The sequence below is a fragment of the Psittacula echo genome (assembly GCF_963264785.1).
Source record: "Psittacula echo genome assembly, chromosome: 2".
In the NCBI taxonomy this organism is placed as follows: domain Eukaryota; kingdom Metazoa; phylum Chordata; class Aves; order Psittaciformes; family Psittacidae; genus Psittacula; species Psittacula echo.
This window is the reverse complement of record NC_137737.1, coordinates 29,097,534-29,119,607: the sequence shown is the minus strand read 5'-3', so window position 1 is coordinate 29,119,607 and position 22,074 is coordinate 29,097,534. Positions and strand designations below refer to the sequence as shown.

At 41.0% G+C, this 22,074-nt stretch overlaps 1 protein-coding gene across 1 annotated transcript; it reads left to right on the top strand.

The window, feature by feature from the left end:
• Nucleotides 1-1,004: 1,004 nt before the first annotated feature.
• On the top strand, nucleotides 1,005-19,885 carry LRRC72 (leucine rich repeat containing 72; the record flags this gene model as incomplete). The annotated part of the gene is given in 8 exon segments (XM_080609607.1): nucleotides 1,005-1,107; nucleotides 1,919-2,042; nucleotides 6,936-7,090; nucleotides 11,227-11,316; nucleotides 13,320-13,333; nucleotides 13,335-13,485; nucleotides 14,754-14,781; nucleotides 16,345-19,885. Coding segments are annotated over 8 exon segments (834 nt in total). The 3' UTR covers nucleotides 16,514-19,885.
• Nucleotides 19,886-22,074: the final 2,189 nt, after the last annotated feature.

The window sequence follows — 22,074 nt, the reverse complement described above, 5'->3', positions numbered from 1 at the left end:
TTAAGGCCCAGGCTCGGGCTCCCGGTTCGGTGTTAAAGCGGTGCCGCTGTTTCTGAGTTAGCGCTGGCTCGACACCGTCCCCACCACGCCAGGCCAGGCAGCCCTCGACCACCCCTAACAAGAAACGGGATCCTAAAATGGTGGCGACCGCCAGCGGAGGCGGGCAGGTGAGCGAGGATACCAGAGCCGCAGCCGAGACGGGGTGGGGAGAGCCGCTGCTGGGTGCACTCCCTGGCCCTCCGTCTCTCCGCTCGTCCGTCGGCCCTTGCAGAGCCCCAGGCCCGGCCCCACAGGCGAGCGGCGCCGGCTTCGCCCCCTCGCTGTGCGGAGGGCGCGGGGTAAGGGGGAGCTCGCTGCTACGCAAGGAGCAGGGCGTGTAGAGTTGCTCCCGCGGCGAGGGAAGGAGCTCGGCTCTCCCGCTTGCCATGGCAGCGGGCCGCCCCGGGGCTCCTCCGGCAGAGGCAGCCGGCTCTGCCTGGGAGGACTTGGCTGGGGGAGGCCGCGCATCTGCGGGAGCGGCTGCGAGCACTGCCGGCGCCTGGGGCCGCGGGGTGCTGTGGTGGAGGGCTGGGGCTGACTGGGAAGGGGACAGCCAGGGTGGCGAGACGGTGGGATCTCGAATAACGGAGTTTGAGAAATAGAACTGGGGGGTGCAGTCTCCGTGGCTGTCGAACGCAGTACCAGAGATTTCTGTTCTCTGAAATAGGTGTGCGTTCCCCATGGGTGTGTCTGCCAGCCCTGTGCCTTCCGCTGTTCCTTCTGCAGTTTTTTGTCTGGGTAGAAATTAAAATAGAGCCATTTCTCCCATGTACCTGACAACTGCAGTCAGGCAGGTCACACGGAGCAAATGGCCGCTGTCCCAACATCAGCTCTCTGAAATAAGAAATTGAGTCCCATGAGCTACTTCTTCACTCTGTTCATGAAGTACCACAGGTTCAGCACATTTCCAAGCGCACCCACAGTTATTTTAGGTATATTCAGTGTGCCCAGAACATGCTGGTGTGATGGTGCAACCCATACAGGACCCTCTAGACATGCTCATCGTGCTTCCAAGCCATTTTGTGTTTGTAAAGTATCAATTTTGTGTTTTAAACAGGGGAAGTTCAGGTAAGATCTAAGGAAGGAGTTCTTTACTGTGAGGGTGGTGAGGCACTGGAACAGGTTGCCCAGGGAAGTGGTAAAGGCTCCACCCCTGGCAGTGTTCAAGGGTTAGGGTTAGGGTTGGACAGAGCCTTGGGTGGCATGGTTTAGTGTGAAATGTCCCTGTCCATGGAAGGGGGGTTGGAACTAGATGATCTTAAGGTCCTTTCCAGCCCAAACCATTCTATGATTCTGTGAATAGTGATCTTGATGTTGGGCATAAAAACTTGTGCAATAAAGCCATTGTTTTCTGATAGATGTTTTACTTTCTATCAATCACTAGTAATAGAGATCCATAATCCTTACATGACTAGGTTTTGTTCCTTTTACAAAATACAGTACACCAGTAGCATACTCTGAAAATTAGAGTTGTGTCTACAGTTTTCAATATAAAATGTGCAAACAGTTTTCTGGATGCATAATTTTGAAAAGTCATGCGCATGAAGTGAAGTTGCATAAAATGAAGTTGCAGCTGTATGCAAGGTAAGCAGTTTTCTCACTGATCACCTGTACTGGGTTGGCTGACCTGAGTGAGAAAACCGTTCTCCAGTCAATGTACATTAATTTTTCACTTCCTGTCTGTGAACTATGATTCTGCACAGGAGAGGAAAGTTAGTGTAACATAATTGTTGGAGTGTTTTGGTCAATTTAAAATAGAGACTGTGAATTTAATATCTATTTCTCTGACTGTGTTATAGCTTTCAAGGTGCTGTGATGCATATATTAATTTTGGTGTGCATATTAATTTAGACGCTGAATGTGTATGTGTTGCAATGAGTCTACAATTACGCAGTGTATTATGCTGACAAATGTACTGTATACTGTCAGGCAGTAGAAAAACAGCTGAAGAGCTGTGGCTTTAAGAGGACTGTGAATGTCTTAGTATTGTACCTGGATGGACAGTAAGTAAAATATGTTTCTAAGTTTGGCTTTTACTAGAAGAAAAGCGCACAATAAATGGTAACTTTTCATAGTGCTTTTTGTATCAGAGTCTCTGAACATCATCTGTATGTGAAATATCATGTTGTGAAGGAAGAAGTGGTGAAGATATACTGACATACACAGCAGAACTCTACTCACTGTGAAATAGTTAACTGCCTCAGCCCTAGATACACAATCCCAGAATTGCTTGAGGGTCCGTAAGTTCACAGGGTTGTACATGAACTTCTACCACAGGGAGCAGAGAAGTGAGGCTTAATGGGCTGATCTATGCCTGTTCAAACTGGCTCATAAGGCTGGGTGGAAAGAGTATCAAGAAGGCAAATGAAAAACACAGGACCTGCCCAGTCTAAGAACTGCCAAATTTCTGGCCTCCCTAAAGAAAGTTGTTACTGCAACAGTAAAACTCATTGGTAAGCACCTTTGAAATTACCTGCATTTCTACTACTAAGAATTGAAGGAAGGGCAGGGCAACATAAAGTGAGTATGAGAACACTTGTTTGGGGCTGGCAGTCCTGATCAGAGAACCAATCTCCTCCGAGAGCTTTATGAAACAGCTTAAGATGTAGAGCAGATGAGGAGAAGAAACCATGGTAAGTGAAAGAAGACAAAGCTTTCATGAACCTGTGGGTGATCTAGGTTGATAGAGGTGTATGTTGTAGGATGAGCATGAGGAGAGGCTACCATGGAAAGAAGGATACATGACAGGGCAGACTTCAAAGTTTTTGGAAAACATACTTTGAATTTCTGGCCAGGGCATAACTCCAAGTGTTGCATACCTGTCTGAAGTCTCACAACTACATCTGCTGTTTGTACGTTTGATGTCACATATAAAGAACTAATGTAGTTTAGTGATTCAGGGACAAGGATTTCAAGGTTTCTAGGTCCTATGAATAATAAAATAAGGTGGCAAGGGATTTCAGTGTTGTCTAGTTTGGGTTTAGTGGAAATCAGGTGGTCTTGAAAAATCTGAATGTGTCCACTGGTATCTATAAATTCCTTAGCACATGTTCCAATTTACACAAAGTATCTGATGCTTTCCAAAAAGAAAATGTAAATTGGATAGCTACTGTAAAAATTAGTAAAATACGTATTTTAGAAAGAAGAAAATATACATAAAATCTAAGGGGGAAGTTTAATTAATGAGTAAATTCTAAACAATGCAAGCATATGTGAGACTGAATTAAGCCTGTGTATACAGTCTTAATAGGCCTGTTTTCTGATTTTAAACACCTTTATGTGTGCCCTCACTGGCTTTGAATTATTTTTTTGGTATGGCCTAAAAAGAAATGTTCAGATGGCAGATAATAGAAGTGATCTGTCTTCCTATGAAACTATTTTGAGAAAGATGATGCAAGCTGGCTTCTTTGATGAATGGAGAGAAGTGAATTACTTTCATTCTATACCAATTTATTTAAACCTTGAACCTCAGCCAATCTCTGCATCAGATCATGCCTCCTTAACTGTTGGTTTGACATAATTTTCTGCTGGCTGAAATAAGAAAATGAAAAAAATTATAATTAAAGTCAATCAAACAGGAGGGAATGGGTTTCTATTTTAAAACTACTACTATTAAAGGGACATGAAAAAATGTACTTTTGGACACTGAAAGCTGTCATCCTAGGAAAATTGATTAACTTAGCAGTAGGTAGGAAAAGAGTGCTGCAGGCCAAAACGGATAAGTTTGTAAGAAAGACATGCGAAGTCTGGAAGGCATCTAGAAAGGGACAGGCTCTTTTTAAATGTTAGAGGAATTAAGCTCTACCTCGGGCAAATTAAATGCCTTAATACCAGAAAAAAACAACAGATCAAGGCTTGGAGATAGTCAAGGTGAGGCTGTTACTAGAGAGGGAATAACACCAATTAAAATGTAAACCTGTAAACTAGGTATGGAACAGCAGTGACAAAGAATATGAGGAAATTTTGGCTTTGCTACCTGAAAAACAGTATTCAGAGGTATACAGGAGAATTAGTAGCTCTGTAAGAGCTCTGTATGTCCTGTCAACACTCATCTGCCTGTCTTTGCTACTTGCAGTGCTGTGTTTTCTGGTTACATGTAACAATGGACATATAAATGTGTATTTGCAGGGTTTGTTTTTATGGGTTATTTGAGGAAGCCAAATAACCAGTTTAACAAAGTAGCAGCATGGGATAATCTGATTTTCATAAAGACAGGAAAATAAAAATACAGCATCTCAAATTTGTAGGGTTTGGTCTTGACAGATTTTTGTTTTTCAAATGCAAGATAATTGTGGCCATTCCCCCTTTGTTTGTACCTGGAAGGTTTGTTGAAAACAAAAATCACATGGGCAACCAGAGGCTAGGCTTCACATTTAGAAAAGAAGCAGATCATTTTAGGCTGATCATATGAGGTTATTTTTTATCAGTCCTGCTAATTCTTTCTGAAACACTGACTCTAGTCTTGTGGCATATTAAAGTCCGCAAGGAAAGTTTTATTATGTCAATTGAAATTTGTCAAATAAAGATCATTATAATTATTCTAGTGAAAATCAGGAATGTTTATTTAAAGAATGACAAATGAAGAGGAGCAATTAGTGAGGATGACTCCGCAGCTCACTAATATTGTCTGGTTAGTAGGCAATTTGTTATTGAGGGTACACTGGCAAGCTCAGAGTGCTACATACACAATTAAACACAAAACTCCAACTGGCCCATTGGAGATAGTTCCAGCCTCAGCAGATGCACAATTTGATATAAAGCAAGACTTACTGAATATGAGTGAATACTAAGTTTATCTGAGGACAGGAGAGGAGTGGAAAAAGGGCGAAAGATTTCACAAGTTGCACTAATATGAAAAATAATAAGAAATGTACATTGATGTGCTTGGCTTCTCTGGCCCTATGGCTGGACAATCCATACTACACCTTCAAAGCAGTTCTCCTTTCAGATTTGTGTCCCTGGGATGCCAATCTTCTCTTCTTGTGTTCTGAGCAGGATTTCTGCTAACTGCTGAGTACATGGGACTCACTTTCCCTGTGTCGTGGTTTAAGCCCAGGCTGTAAATTAGAACCACGCAGTCTACTTCCCCCCCCACCACCACCTTTCTTCCCTCCGCTCCTGGAGGAACAGGGAGGAGAATCCAACGAATGCAACTCCCACAGGTTGAGATAAGAACAGTCCAGTAACTAAGGTATAACACAAATCACTACTGCTACCACCAATAATAATAATAATAATAATAATAATAACAATAAAGGAAATAACAAGGGATGAGAATACAACCGCTCATCGACCTTTACCTCGCCCCCACCCCACCATGATCCAGCCCTCTGGGGGACCCCCGGTTACATCCCTGGGCATGACGTGCTGTGATATGGAATACCTCTTTGGCTAGTTTGGGTCAGGTGTCCTGTCCCTGCTTCCTCCCGGCTTCTCCTCCTCCCTGGCAGAGCATGAGACTCACAAAGTCCTTGGTCAGGGTAAACATTCTGACCAGCAACTGAAAACATCGGCTTTATCAGTATTATTCCCAGGCCGAAAGTCAAAACCACAGCGCTGCACCAGCTACTAAGAAGGAGAAAAACTGACTGCTGCTGCTGAACCCAAGACACCCTGGGAAAAGAAATGCTGTTATGGGTTAAAAACAGCGTATCAGTTTGTTCTCATTTCTTTGTCATCTGCTGCTTTGTTACACTTTCAGATGTGTAGAATGCTTACACTATGTCTGGCATCTTTCTCATCTCAGGGTGAGAAATGATGTTGATTAGTTTCTGTGACATTTTGAGGAAAACAAATGTTTGAAAGAAACATGAACACCAGAGACAATACAGAAAATAACAAAATATAGCAAACAGAAGAGAAAATATCATTGGTAGAGAAATATGGATGGGAAATGCTGTTCCGCCTGATGTGGTGTTAGGAGGTGAACACATAGTCTGGGTCAACCACAACAAAACTTTTTAGTACCTTTAAAATAATAATGATTTGAAATTAAACTATTTTATAAGGAATTCACTATTGCTTGTGGGCAAAGGTACTATCACAGCATCACAGTATCACAGTATGTTAGAGATTGGAAGGGACCTCAAGAGATCATCTAGTCCAATCCCCCTGCCAGAGCAGGAACACTTAGATAAGGTTACACAGGAATGTGTCCAGGCGGGTTTTGAATGTCTCCAGAGAAGGAGACTCCACAACCCCCCTGGGCAGCCTGTTCCAGTGTTCTGTCACCCTCACTGAGAAGAAGTTTCTTCTCAAGTTTAAGTGGAACCTCTTGTGTTCCAGTTTGTACCCATTACCCCATGTCCTATCATTGTTTGCCACTGAGAAGAGCCTGGCTCCATCCTCGTGACACTCCCCCTTTATATATTTATATACACTAATAAGGTCCCCCCGCAGTCTCCTCTTCTCCAAACTATAGAGACCCAGCTCCCTCAGCCTTTCCTCATAAGGGAGATGCTCCACTCCCTGAATCATCTTAGTTGCCCTTATTATTAGTAATATTATTAGTATTATCAGTATTAGAGATATACTATTGTTTGTGAGGCAAAGGTGATACTAGGCCAGGATAAAAGGAAATAATGAATTAATCAAGGGTTATTGGGATATAGAAGGGAGGAAGAAGAGATCTGTTGATGCTGATTTGTTGAGGCAAGAGTGATGGGTACCAGTGGAAGGAACTGAAGTGAAAAAAGTATGGCATATGTTTGAAGGATGTGACTAGAAAGATGAAAGCAATATTGAAACCTCCAATAATACCAACTCATTCAAGGTGTTACCAGAAGTCCCGCATAAATGGATAACTAGAATATAAATTCAGTGTGCAGTATAACAAAATAGTTACCTAATAAAGGCAGTCAGGTATGGTGAGAATAATTCATTATTTTTCATCTTATTTCAGGTACTCTGAAACATTTATGTGTGTTACAGGTTCTGTTTCTTCACAACAACCAGTTAAAAAACCTTGGCAAAACAGTGAAGGGATTGAAAGGAATGATAAGCTTGCAGACCCTGAGCAATACCTTGTTTTTATTTTGCAGAACAGCGAGCAGTAGTTTTTTAGTGTTTCTTATCAGGATGTTTCTTCTCTGTTCCCACATCATTTGCCAATAGCTTTTGAAGCTAATTATCAATTTTAGCCAAATTTGACAGAAGAAAGAGATCTGTAAGACATGAAAATTCCAGAGAGAGTACCTCAACTACAAAAAAGCTGCCAAATGAGTTCAGAAGTTAACTGCTTTTGGCTGCTGGCTAGCCAGTCTGCTGGATGAGTAGCTTGGAGGCAGTCAAAGCAGTTTACTGCTGCCTTTTCGTCAGAGCAAATGGGAGCACAGTGAGATTATCATAGAGGTGAAGGGAGTTGAGAAATGGGTGTTATTACTGTTGAGAGTATGCGTGATAGGTGATAGAACCCAAACTTCTGTCTCATTAATTCTGTTGCTCACAGAACTTACTTTCTGCATCTTTTTGGCAGATTGGGGGTTTCTAGAGTCTAAGAATAAATACACTTTAGATATTAAGTAGAACAAGATCTGTTAAGTAGCATACGGGCTGGAAATAAAAATAGCATAGGGTCTGAAGTTTCAAATTAAGTTATACAAGAGAGTGTTGGCTCCACTAAGTTACAACATAAGAAGGAGCCTCCAGGAAAAGTAGGATCATATGCTGTAAACCTATTGAAAGCAAAAATGTAAGCAGTCTTTTTCCATGGTTCCTGAAAGAATGTCATCATAGGTCATGTCAAATGCTCAATACTTTGAGAAAACGGGAAGCAAGTTTAGGGATACAGTTAATGGAGGTGAATGTCATGAAGCCATACCTCCTTATGCATTCAGAAAACTGAATGTCTGATTGCAGGAAAGGAAAATATGGCTTGAAAAGTAAACTTAGTCTGTTTGAGAATGCAGTCGTTTGAAGTGATTAGGGGAAGTTTGGACAGACATCCATGTATGAATGGTGCAGTCACTTGGATTTAACGTTATAGCCCTACAAATTCATAGGGAGCTTCAACAAGTAACAGGGAGTTTGTCATACTCATTGCAACCATTTGTGGGAAATAAAGACAAATGGCAGATAGTTAAAGTGCCGCCAAGTTATTGTGAGTGGCAGTTACAAAGGCATAGTGAAAATTGCACACTGGACTGGTCACCACCATAGAAAAGCAAGTGTTTAAGAGAACTATCAAACAGTACATAGAATGTACCGGTCTACTCTGATTAAAAAAAAAAAAAAAATAAATGTTCTTTTGTTCAAAGATCTGACAGTAAACACTTATCAGTGGAAGAAACATAATGACTTTAATAACCTTAACTTTACAGCCCTTCCCTCTGACCTTTTTAGTCAGGAAAAAACCTGTCAATGCATTTGTTTCGAAGAGATTTTATAGTAATGAGTTCTCAAATTAGCAGGACTGTATTGGTTTAATAAAATGTGCTTTCATATTTGAAGCAAATTACAGCAGTAAATTGACAAGATAAATTTTAAGTCATATCCAATATATCATATCACTATATCATTAATATGCTTGCTTGCAATATTAAGTGTGAAATGGGTACAGAACTTGCACTGTGTGCCTCTGAAAAGGGCTGCACCCATAAATCACCTCTGTAGGGTAAAAACTGTTTAGGGGATGGAAGAGTTCTCACTGTTGTGAGTGGTGTTTTGGTTTTTTTTACTGCTGGACATTCGGATAAAACAAAAAAAAGCACTTGCTGGCCTTCAGCAGAGCTCCAGCTTGCACAATGCAGTTTATTCTTTTGTAGCTCTTGGGGACTTTAGAACTATTAAAATAGGGCTGTCTAATACACTGTTATTGTTCACTTCAGAAGTACCATCCAGCTGTTAAAATGTTACATTTCTCTTCTTTAAGGCTCTCTTGTGACTTTAGCCACTGCCCTGCACTGCATTTGTAGTAGGACACCATTCTTCGTCAGGCATTTAGGGAAGACATTCAGTTTCTAAAGATTTACTGGATGGATTGCTCAGAACTGCAGCCTTTTGGGAGATAGGGAAGGTTTCTTTATGGGCTCACCTTGTGCTCACATCCCCCTTTTGGAATCCAAGAGTTTTGTTATGTACTCTGTAAATTGCCTCAAGTGATTTATTACCCACAGCTGATAACATCTTGCTGCTAGACCTCAGAAAACTTTTTGTTCTTTACTGTTTTTCTACCGCAGTAGTTCCTTTCTGCCCCTTGTGGGATAGGCACTCTGTTTTCCTGCACTCCAAATAGAGAAAACAGGCAGAACTGTGGAGGAAGAAAGCATTATCCCTAATGTGTAGAAGTAAAATTTCATGACTTTGACAAGAAAGTAGATAGCAGAGCCAAGAACTGATCCCAGGTGTTTTGTAAAATAAGACCGACTTGATATGTACAATGCTTGGTTTTATTGTAAGAACAAGCAGTAGAAAAAATCAGATACTCCAAACCAAACCTACAAATCATGCTTTATGTAGCATCCAGGTTCAGAAGTGCTTAGTATCAACCCCGGTTTGTGCCTTGGAAAAATCTGTCTTGAATCTTCGTTCCATCCCACTACCAAACATACCTGCTTTGGGAAACATTTTCCTCTCTGGAGTGCTATCACGTACTTTCTTGACTCAAGGACGGACTATCACATATATACCTAATATTCTTTCTGAACGACACTTTGTAGAAAAAAATAGGTTTGTACTACTTTGTTGGTTAAAAATGAACTTTCTTTTGCTGCCACCTTGTGGGTCTCTCACTACTTCTAAGTACAGTGATTTTTAAAAAGTCTGGTAAAGACTTAAAATACGTGAAGTTCTCTGAAACATGAGCATGTGTTTTCTGTGGAGGAGATACCAACTGCCCATTCCAGCTTTAATGCACCCTCGAAATAACTGCTAAATGATATCAAGCACTAAGCCCTTTTCAGAAGTCATACTTACCCTGAAGAACATGAAATAATATCTTGTAGTTTACAAGTCTGTGTGGAATATTTACAGAAAGTTTTTCCTTCTTCTAGTACCTCTTACGTAGTAGTATCATCTTTCCCTCCCAAACTTTTAAATTTAGCTATAACAGGATTTTTTTACTCTAGAATGAATATTAGTCACAGCCTCTCCTCAAAAAGAGAAAGCCGGCCCAGTGCAGACCTTGGTAGAAATTGTCAAAATTATTAATTTAAGATTTTTCTTTCTCTGCTCTGATCCCAAGGAGGCAGCCTCCTGATTATTTTTACTGTGGCAGTCAAACAACATTTATATAAGAAGAAAAATAGCATTATTATGTTTTTCATGTAGGAAAAAAACCCCACCCAACACACTTTATTTGTTTGTTTGTTAGCTGATCTGGAATGAGCAGTTCCTATTTTAATCAACATTAGAGATCACTCATGAAACAAACTGATCTGGCATGTCAGCTGGGCTAATGTTCCACACCTGGCAAAGCAGCAGCACAGGATTGATGCCTGTCTCTGCCTTGCAAAGGTTTGGTTATTCAGGTGATGGAAATCTGAATGCATTTTAGTGAAGTTCCTAAGGGGTGTTTGGAGCTTAGTACCTCAAGTCCCAGTGGAAGTTAGCAGGTCGCAGGTTCTCAGGAACTTAGGCGCTTTTAAACATTTTACTCTTTAAGTTTCTTGAGTTTTCAAACTCATCTCTCAAGACATCAGGAGACTGAGTATTTACATTGTATATTGTGTCTGTGGCATGAAAACTTTATATCAGCTATGATGAAGCCTTAGGCGACCTAGGGCTCACCTGGTTTTAATAACTCTCTCCTCCTACAAATTTTGTGTCTTACCTTAAACTGTCACACCTAAAAGACTACTGTTATTTAAAATAGGTATCGCCTAAAAATACATAAGACAATCAAAGGCAAACACTTGGTGGTTTTGTCTCTATATCATAAAAAAATAGAAAAAAAACCCACCTTCAAAGGTTTGGAGTACCTTATGGCACCTCTGCTCGGTTCTTGCCTGTGATACTTTGCATGCACTGAAGTAAGCCAATGCTTGCAGTCCGTGCTTAGCTGAGGAATTCTGCATGTGTAAAGAGACTGTGCTTTGTTTACTCAGTGTAAGAACAATTTGATAATGTTTTGTACGAAATTTTTGGCTAAGAGTGATCTTTAGTTTTCCTACCTTGTGAAGTTAGTTGTTCTTCTTTTGCTAGGTTTGGGTTTTTCTGATGTTGCTTGTTTTTTCTATATACGTTTTGCAGACCTATTCCATAACCCACTGGCACAAGACCCAGACTACTGGCTTTATGTGATACATCTCCTTCCTTCAGTACAGCTCCTTGACAGGAAGTGTAAGGATTGCTTTCCTCTTCTCTCAGAGCATTGACAGTTGCTTTTGATTTTAATCAGTTTGGAAGAATAGGTGAATAAATCTTGCCTGTTCTTTTGTATGCTTTTGTTGATATACTAAAAGATCTAGAGAACAAATACCAATTTGTTTTTTGCAAGATTTTTCAAGGAAATAGGATTTTCATAGCCTAAACAGTTTACTTTGCCAAATGCTTTTGATTTATGCCTTTTTAAATTGTGTATGTTTGTCTTGTACTTTGCTGTATAGTTCTGGGTAAAAGATAAAAAAGCCTGTGCTTAGAAACATGCACCTACATTTGTGCATTCAAACTGGTATATGTACATTGGTGAGCATGTTTACTTAGATATGGGTAATATCCTCAGCTATCTGTGTGTTTCTGTACAGTTTAAATATTTATATCACATTTCTGGGTGAGGTTCGTGCTGACCAAGTTTTCAAATATGTCTCCATAAATCACTAAGAGATCTTTCACGGTTTGTCTACTGTAAATTTTAGGGGGTGAAGCGGGGGGGAAAATGTGTTAAGAACAGCCAGATGATAAATCAGACAATCCATAAACATGCCTCAGCAGACCCAGAAAATTGTCTTTGCTGTTTTTGTCTCTTTGGTGTTTGGAAAGCTGTGTGACTGGCAGGAGGGCTGAAAATTACTGGAGAGCTCTGAGAAACAGAGCTCTGTTGATTCCTACCGCAGTACTATCTTATAAGAAAGTAGCAAGATAAAACAAGGTCATCCTGAAAACCTGCTCCCAAGTCTCTAGGAGAGTCAGGATGGAGGATGTGAGCAAGGCAGCCCCAGGACATCTGCGGGTGCTGGCAGATTGTGTAGCCTTGTTGTGAAGGAAAGCTGGTGGATGGACCACAGCTGCTGGATCTGACTGTGTGGACATTTGCTTCCACATTCATTTTGCACTGGTACCTCCATCAGTCTCTTGAATATCTGATGATGTGTTAGACCTGTTCTTAGCATGTCTCTCAGACTGTTTTACTAATGATTGTTTTTGGCTAGGGAGTGACGACTGAAGCTTAATGTGCTGGAAAATGTGTGTTGCATTTACAGCTCTCGAAACACTTCCGTAAAACTTCCTGGATTTAACCTTCTAAATACACTTATACTGTAATAAGTCCTGCATTAAGACTTGTGGCATTAATTTGCATCAAACTGTACCTTGGACTTTCTATTTAGTGAGCTATTTCTCTAACATTACAAAGCTTCTTCACCATCTGTGGAACATTACCACAGCATAGTCCTGGCTGTCTCCTTTACTCAAGACATATGCTCACGCTTCTGTTACCTCCAGGCATGACTACTGCAGTTCCTTCCTAATTGGTCCCCTAGACACCATGACTTCAGAACTTTCCTGAATTCAGAATGCTTCTGCCAGAGTCACTTGTTCTAAACCTTTAGCTCACTTCTGCTCCATAGCTGAAGTACTGCATTAGTATGCAGTTCATACCATTGAAATTAACATTGCCTACTTGACTTAATGGTTTCAAACTCTTTATTAAAAATTGAAATTATTTCTGAATCAAATGCAAAACAGGAAAACTTGAAGCTTTTATTTTGATTGCACTCCAACAGTTTTCTCTGTAAATGAGCAATGGAACTGAACTGGCCTTGACGCGGGACTTGTTTTTGCTATTTATAACAAAGCTTCCAAATCTTTACTGACTTCTGCAGTAGATCTCATTTAAGTGGTATGAAAAGTCTTGCTTTCTAGTTTCTTGGTTTAAAACTTCTGATCCTACTGCACTCAAAAGAAAAAACATCATTTTATTGGATAGGGCTTCAGCCTAAAGCCTTAGGAAGTATCAGCCCATGTTCCAATTTTGAATTGTTGTGAAATTATGTAGACTTACATTGCTATTGTTACAAAAGTCTGCACGCACACACAAAAAAGTGAGTTGCCTTCTGCATGTAGATGGATAGTGCTAGCCTTTTCAGCTGTTAGGGGAAATAAAATGTTTATGTCCCTTTTAACAGCAGTTACACAAAGAGGAAAGGGAGTCAGCACTTCATCTTTATCACTACAAAAGATCTGGTGTCATGCAATCCATAGCTTTTGGAAAGAGAGTAGATACACCGCTGGAGACTACAGTAGGATCTAGCAGATGCACTCAGCCAGCCAGAAGAGTGATGATGCCCTCAGGTATTTATACTAACATAAAGAAAAGCATACATATTTAGGTGACTAGAATTAGAAAAGGTTCTTCTCCTTCATCTGATAAAAAGTTGTCTGTTCTAGTAATAAAGTACAAATGAATCAGGAACTCAACCAAATTTTTTGATGAAGTAAGCAGTAGTAGCAGCAATAGGCAACAAATGAATCCTTCTACTAAGAGTATTGTAGCAAATAAGTTCTACTCTCTCGAGTTACAGAATTGTCTTTAAAGGTAGCTGAACAAACAAAATTTCATTATTTTTCCCAACGTGTGTCTTGTGAGTGTTTAATTCAAAGCATCTCGATACACTTCTACGCTGAGTCTCAAACAGTGATCAGCATCACAGAGCTCTGATGCCCTCTAGTGCTTTTGTAAAATAATCTCTTGAAGAAAGCTATTTGCTTCTAAATAGTGGTTTTAATTTTGCATATCTTGCCTGGTTTTGTAAGCAGATTCCTTTTCATGCTTTCCAAGCTGAGAATATATTAATGATGTCTTACAATAGCATACAAAGTAATTTTTAAAATTCTTAAAACATTTGGATCTGGAAGACGGCATGATCCTGGCACAAGAAAGTAGGTGAATACCACCTGGAACCTTGTGACTTGTACCACAGGAGATACCCAGAACAAACCCTGCAATCCCATACAATCTTACCTGCTATCATGATGTTTTAAAGATAAGAAAAACAGTATTGTGCATGGATGACATTTTAAACAGTAGTGTAGATGAAGTTTGGAACAGTAATAAAATACCTGCTTTTTTTTTTTCTAACGTATATCTCACAATAATAAACCTGAGAAAAGTGGATTTAACAGTAGTTTTGAGAAGGTTGGGAAAAAAAGATAGTTTAATCATATTGAATAGTTGGCCTGTTTTGCTGGTAATTTTCAACGTAGGCATGCAATTGTCTTTATCTCTACCATGCCATCATTCGTGCATATAAACAGTGGCATCATCTTTCTGTGAAAGTACAACAACAACAACAAAAACAAAAAATGCATGGAAATGTATGTCTATGGGAAATAAACCACAAGAACTACATACACTTAAAAAAAAAAAACCCTGACAGATACTTGTTTCCATAGTAATTTAATTAAATATGATCTTGAACATTTCACATCATCTGCTAGGTTTTGGTTCATTTGAACAAGTACTTAGGAGTAGGATGTCCTAAAGTCATAGGAGTCATAATCCTCAGCTAATGAAAATGCTGTACAGCCACTAATGTCTTCATTTGAACTTTTTGTTACAGGTTCTGAATTTGGAAATCAGAGAAATAAGTAAGTAAACTTTTGGATTTTTTTTCTTTTGCATCGCTGAAGTATTTATTTAATTTCCTTTTCTCATGACTGAAAAATACCCTCACCAAAGGATATAGCCAGGAAAAATGAGCTTTCGACCAAATTTCTGGGCTTCATTTGTAACATAGTTGCAACTCTATACTGTTCTGATCAGACAACCTACACACTGCTGTCTGAAATTTAATATTGAAAGGTGTTGCACATTTGGAAATGGGTATATAAAAATGCTATTTATTTATAAGATCAAATACTGATCACAGGAAAAAGCATGCTTTAAGTATTAGAGCATCAGAATAGCTGTTCTACATTATGGCCCAGAAAACTTTCTCCTGACTGGCTGTTCAACATACATACTCTCTGGAAAATATTATGACTTATAGAATGAAACATTTTTAGTCTGTACTTGATGTTACATTTATTCTGTTCAGTTTCAAAATCCTAGAAATAAATGCAAAACTTATCTCTGTGTCTGGATTGAAGCAGCATAAATGTTGCATTTTAATGTGATGACATTTTAGATGCTATCTTTATAAGAGTAAATCTGAAAATTTCAGATATCAGGCTTGGGTTTACATTCTAGATTTACATGTGAAAATATCTGAAACATTTATTAAAGGAAATAATAAAGCCTACACAGGATGATATTCTTTAACAATTTGATTTTATATTGCTGTTCACTTTGAGTACAGCTCTTTACAATCAAGCTACTTAATGTTTAAAAATTAATTGTTTCCTGCTTCCAGTGGGGTTAGCTGTCCTTACTGATAGAATGGTTATACAGCTTCCTTTCCATCTTATTTAAGTAGATGCTTAGGCTTTTGTCATGGCAAAGAGTGTTACACTCGGTGGAGATGGTTTATATTAATTGTGTGTTACTACAGGTACATCTTTAAGAAATAAGTTCTTATAAGATCGGGTTTTAATATTGCATCATCTGAGTTAAAAGGGTCTAACATGGAGTCCTTCTCAATTCTGCATTGATGTTGTGCATTTGCCACTTTTTTTTTCTCCCAGACTGCAGCTGTGGCGGGATACAGGAACAACACAAGCTCAGTGTCATGGATTCAGAGCTTGGAGAAGGAATATGTGCATCGTGAATAGTTAAAAGATCCATCGTGAAATAAAAATGCATTTGCATTAATAGATATCATATTGCTATGATATAATAAAATTAGTTTTATGATTTCTGCTGAATCAGAGCATTAAAAATGTATAGCAATTTTTTTTTGGGGGGGAAGAGGGAAAGCAGTGAAAACAAAATAGCATTTTTAAGTCTACTATAAATGCATTTTAAATAATTAATAGCATGATTTTTTTCCCCCCCTTAGAATACTGTGATTCTGACCTTTTCTTATTTTGTTTTGCTTTCTTAAATCTGGTAAAAGAAGGAAACCTTCTGAAAATGTAACATTTCCAGATCCTCACAGTTAGGGTCACCATGACTTCTAACTTCACTTTCTACACAGGGAGCATGCAATAAATTAGCTCCAAAGTAGTTCAGAAGCATTCAGAAAATGCACATTTTCTTCGTTCTTTTTGCAGAGAACCATTTGAGAACCCTGAAGATGCTGTTTTACTCCGGGCAATGGCAAGATCTGTAATGGAATTTTCCTATGTTGACTGGAACAGTGTAGCCACCTCTCAAGACAGACAGCTCGAAAACAAAGCAGCAGCAGAAGCCTGTAAGAAGCTGACAGTCCGATTTAGATGAGTGTTTGCTTCCTGAAGAAAAAAAAGTCATGCCTCTCTCCAGGCTGGAGATAAGCCCCTTAAGTAAGTTACTGTCTCTGTAAAACAAGTACATTAAAACATGCACCTAATTAAATGAACTTCCAGCAAAAGAAGTATTAGTGTAACATTCCTTTTATCATCAGATATGTAATACAGAGAGTGGAGAAATTAAGAAAATGAATGATAGTACAGGTGGCTTGAAATGATATTCTTACCATACTTTTGTTACCAGAAATCATTAAAGCTAAACTGCAAGTTAATTTTTAAGAAACTAAGGATAAATAATTTCATTCCTTATAGTTTCTACAGAAGAATTAGACTTACCGTGTTTGCTAGCAGCAATTTGTCCTCTGCCATTAACATAAAGATATGAGAAAGCAACCATTAAGATATTCTCATTTCTGAGAGGGATTAAAGTATCAATTTATGTGCTGCATGAATGCACTCACAGCTCTCAGTTTTTTGAGGATACTCAGTACATGGAAATGTGATCTTCTAAGAGTGTATCTGGTTCTAATACTCTCCTAAGGTGCAGGCTTGTGCTTGCTGGTCCTTTTAAGAGACAGGGCTTGCAATACACAATATGCTGCTCTGAGGCTGCTGATAGGTTTCAACACTCTTCTATAATCACATGGGTCATACTGCGCTGTAGCACTACACCTGTCACTTTCGGCTTCTAAAGCTTACCATCACTAGGGAAGCTACTGGAAGATGTGCCTGGAGCTGGAAAACAGTGCATTTCCTCACATCTTTCTCCCTCCATTCTGCCAAAGGCTTAGAGTCAATGCTATGTAAGGTATCAAAGCCTTTCTTCAGCCTGTGGTTTGTCTTCAGAGTTTCTTCTTTCTTCCCTGAAGGCAGGACAGTCTATGTTGGTAGGGATCTCTGGAGTTTTATCTAGTCCAACCTTCCTGTTGAAAGCAGGTCTGAGATTAGGTTATCCAGAGCCCTCAAGGGGAGTTGAGTATTTCCAGTGCAGGAGGTACCACTGCTTCTTCTCAATCTCTTTCAGTGTTTAATTGCATTCCAGAGCATTTTTCTTATATTTATATGAATTTCACATGCAAAGACTTGGGCTTGTTGGCTAATCTGTCACTGTGCATACCCCATCTTCTCTACAACTACCTCTAGGTAACATATCTCCCCGAGTCTTCTTTTCTATGGGATAAGCAAACCAAATTCCTCCAGCCCTCTTATCACCACAGTGGCAGGATCTCTCTTGTTATTTAATGTCTCTTTCGAACTCAGTTGACGAAAAAAGGACACCTTTGACCTACTGTCTGTACTATACTTCTGTCTTCACTGATGTATGGCACCCTTTACCTTTGGTGCTGCCAGGGCACACTGTTGGCTCCAGGTGAGCTTATTGCTCACAGGGGCATCTAGGCCCTTTTCAGCACATCCCAGTCTGTAGTGCTGCTTGGGATTAACTCCATCCCAGGTACAGAACTTTGTCTTTGTTAAATCTCATAATTCCTTTCACCTTTTTGGTATTAGAGTCCTTTCTTTTTGATTTCAACTTCACTGTTTTTCTTGCTTAAAGTTCCATGCATTTTGTAAATGCCATTAAATTAGACTCATCTTTGAGGTTTAAAAGGAGTAACTGTTAAAGAAGTTTACCATGCCTTGTAATCTTTTTGAGCATATAGGTGGGCTCGAAGAAGACAATGAGTTATTTTATACACATATAATCTTTAATGGTGAAAAGTCCATCAAAATCTTAGTTTTGGCCTTCCCACTGTTGCTTTCAAGTGTCCCAGGAATACATAGACTGAACAAAAATCCCTTCCATGGCATCTAGAAGCTCTTTATGTTTACTACCTGTTTGCATTTGTAGTGTTTAAATGCTGGATGTTGTCCAACAAGCCACAAGTCAGTAGAGTCACTGACTGCAAACACATCCACCTTACTTAAAAGGCAATGCTCTCCATATACTCATTCATTTGAGTTTTGTCAAATCATAGAATCATATAATTATATAATGGTTTAGGTTAGAAGAAACCTTAAAGCTCACCCAGTTCCAACCCCCTGCCATGGGCAGGGACACCTTCCACTAGACCAGGTTGCTCAAAGCCCCATCCAACCTGGCCTTGAACGCTGCCAGGGATGGGGCAGCCACAGCTTCTCTCAGTAACCTATGCCAGTGTCTTTCCACCTTCATAATAAAGCATTTCTTCTCTATATCTGAATCTCCCTTCTGTCAGTTTAAAACCATTCCGCCTTGTCCTGTCCCTACAGGCCCTTGTAAAAAGTCCCTCTCCAGATTTCTTGTCAGCCTCTTTAGGTACTGGAAGGCTGTTATGTCTCCCTGGAGCCTTCTCCAGGCTGAACAAGCCTGACCCTCTCAGCCCATTTTGTATGGTAGGTGCTCAAGCCCTCTGATCATCCTTGTGGCCTTTTCTGGACTCACTCCAACAGTTCAATGCCCTTCTCATGCTGCAGATCCCAGAACTGAATGCTGTATTCCAGGTGGGTCTCACAAGAGGAGAGAAGAGGAATCGCCTCCTTCAACCTGCTGGTCATGCTTCTTTTGATGCAGCCCAGGATACAGTTGGCTTTCTGGACTGCAAGCACATACTGCTGGCTCATGTTGAGATTCTTGTCAGTTAACACTCCCAAGTCCTTCTAGTCTGAGTCTGTTTTAGAGCCAGCCATTAGTGACAAAGGAATAATATTAGCTATTTATATATGAAGAAATAGATTACAAAAGTAATTTCAAATTTTGCTGAGAATTCCCTTTAGTTAGATGAAGAAACAACTTGAAAATCTACCTGCATCAAAAATCTGAATCTCAACATGCAATATTTAGTTCACTAGAATATGCGTTCAGGTAGTTTCAGAAGGTTTCATACATTCTTAATTCAACCAGACATCCTAGGGTGAAAAGAATGTTAAAAACCACTTAGCCTAAAAGTGAACTAGGCAGTGAGAACTGTGATGAAGCAGGCTGGATGGATTCACAGCTGCTATGTTTACATCTAGCCAAACACCAAAGGAGGTGAGAATTCCATTTTTCCTAGTGGGAGGCAGAAAAGCCTTTTGAGTCACAGACTCCTGAAGGTGCAAGAGTGCATCCGTTGGCACCACTGCTGTCTTGCCATTTAAGAGCTTGCTTAAGGAATAAGTAGAATCATAGAATCATAGAATAGTTAGGGTTGGAAAGGACCTGAAGATCATCTAGTTCCAACCCCCCTGCCATGGGCAGGGACACCCCACACTAAACCATAGCACCCAAGGCCTCATCCAACCTGGCCTTGAACACCGCCAAGGATGGAGCATTCACAACCTCCCTGGGCAACCCATTCCAGTGCCTCACCACCCTCTCAGTAAAGAATTTCTTCCTTAGATCCAATCTAAACTTCCCCTGTTTAAGTTTGAACCCGTTACCCCTTGTCCTGTCACTACAGTCCCTGATGAATAGTCCCCCCCAGCATCCTTGTAGGCCCCCTTCAGATACTGGAAGGCTGCTATGAGGTCTCCACGCAGTCTTCTCTCCTCCAGGCTGAACAGCCCCAACTTTCTCAGCCTATCTTCATATGGGAGGTGCTCCAGTCCCCTGATCATCCTCGTGGCCCTCCTCTGGACTTGTTCCAACAGTTCCATGTCCTTTTTATGTTGAGGACACCAGAACTGCACACAATACTCCAAGTGAGGTCTCACGAGAGCAGAGTAGAGGGGCAGGATCACCTCCTTCGACCTGCTGGTCATGCTTCTCTTGATGCAGCCCAGGATACGGTTGGCTTTCTGGGCTGAGAGCGCACACTGAGGCCGGCTCATGTTCATTTTCTCATCGACCAACACCCCCAAGTCCTTCTCTGCAGGGCTGCTCTGAATCTCTTCTCTGCCCAACCTGTAGCCGTGCCTGGGATTGCTCCGACCCAGGTGTAGGACCTTGCACTTGGCATGGTTAAACTTCATAAGGTTGGCATCAGCCCACCTCACAAGGGATGGCATCCCTTCCCTCCGGCGTATCAACCGAACCACACAGCTTGGTGTCATCGGCAAACTTGCTGAGGGCGCACTCAATCCCACTCTCCATGTCACCGACAAAGATGTTGAACAAGACCGGTCCCAACACCGATCCCTGAGGGACACCACTCGTTACCGGTCTCCAGCCGGACATCGAGCCATTGACCACAACTCTTTGCGTGCGGCCATCCAGCCACTTCTTTATCCACCGAGTGGTCCACCCATCAAATTGATGTCTCTCCAATTTAGAGACAAGGATGTTGTGTGGGACAGTGTCGAACGCTTTGCACAAGTCCAGGTAGATGACGTCAACTGCTCTGCCCCTGTCCATCAGTTTTGTAGCCCCATCATAGAAGGCCACCAAATTGGTCAGGCAGGATTTCCCCTTAGTGAAGCCATGCTGGCTGTCACCAACCACCTCCTTGTTTTTCATGTGCCTTAGCATGCCTTGCAGAAGAATCTGCTCCAAGATTTTGCCAGGCAGGGAGGTGAGACTGACTGGTCTGTAATTCCCCGGATCATCCATTTTCCCCTTCTTGAAAATGGGGGTTATATTTCCTTTTTTCCAGTCGTCGGAAACTTCACCTGACTGACATGATATTTTTAAATATGATGGGCAGTGGCTTAGCAACTTCACTCACCAGCTCCTTCAGGACCCGCAGATGGATTTCATCAGGTCCCACGGACTTGTGTACATTTAGGTTTTTAAGATGGTCTCAAACCAGATCCTCTCCTACAGTGGGCCTAGGGTCCTCATTCTCACAGTCCCTGCGTTCGCCTTCCAAGACTTGGGTGGTGCAGTCAGAGCCTTTGCCAGTGAAGACTGAGGCAAAGAAGTCATTAAGAATCTCAGCCTTCTCCAAATCCTGGGTAGCCAGTTCTCCCGATATCTTCCGAAGGGGGCCTACGCTGTCCCTAGTCTGTCTTTTACTCGCTACATACCTATAGAATCCCTTCCTGTTATCCTTAACATCCCTAGCCAAGTTCAATTCTAACTGGGCCTTAGCCTTCTTCACCTGGTCCCTAGCTTCTCGGACAACATCCTTGTATTCTTCCCAGGCCGCCTGTCCCTGCTTCTACCTTCTATAAGCCTCTTTTTTTGAATTTTCCTGAGCAGCTCCTTATCCATCCAAGGAGGTCTCCTGGCCCTCCTGCTGCAATTCCTTCTAGTTGGGATGCAACACTCCTGAGCTTGGAGCAGGTGATCCTTCAATAACAACCAACAATCTTGGGCCCCCCTGCCCTCTAGGGCTATATCCCATGGAACCTTACTAAGCAGGTTCCTGAAGAGGCCAAAGTCTGCTCTCTTGAAGTCCAGGGCAGTGAGCTTGCTGCACGCTCTTCTCACTGTCCCGAGGATCTTGAATTCAACCATCTCGTGGTCACTGCAACCAAGGCTGCCCTGGAGCATCACATTTCCAATGAGCCCTTCCCTGTTGGTGAGCACAAGGTCAAGCATGGCACCTCTCCTTGTCGGTTCCTCTATTACTTGCAGAAGGAAGTTGTCTTCCACACAATCGAGGAACCTCCTGGATTGCTTGTGCCAGGCTGTACCTTCACTCCAACAGATGT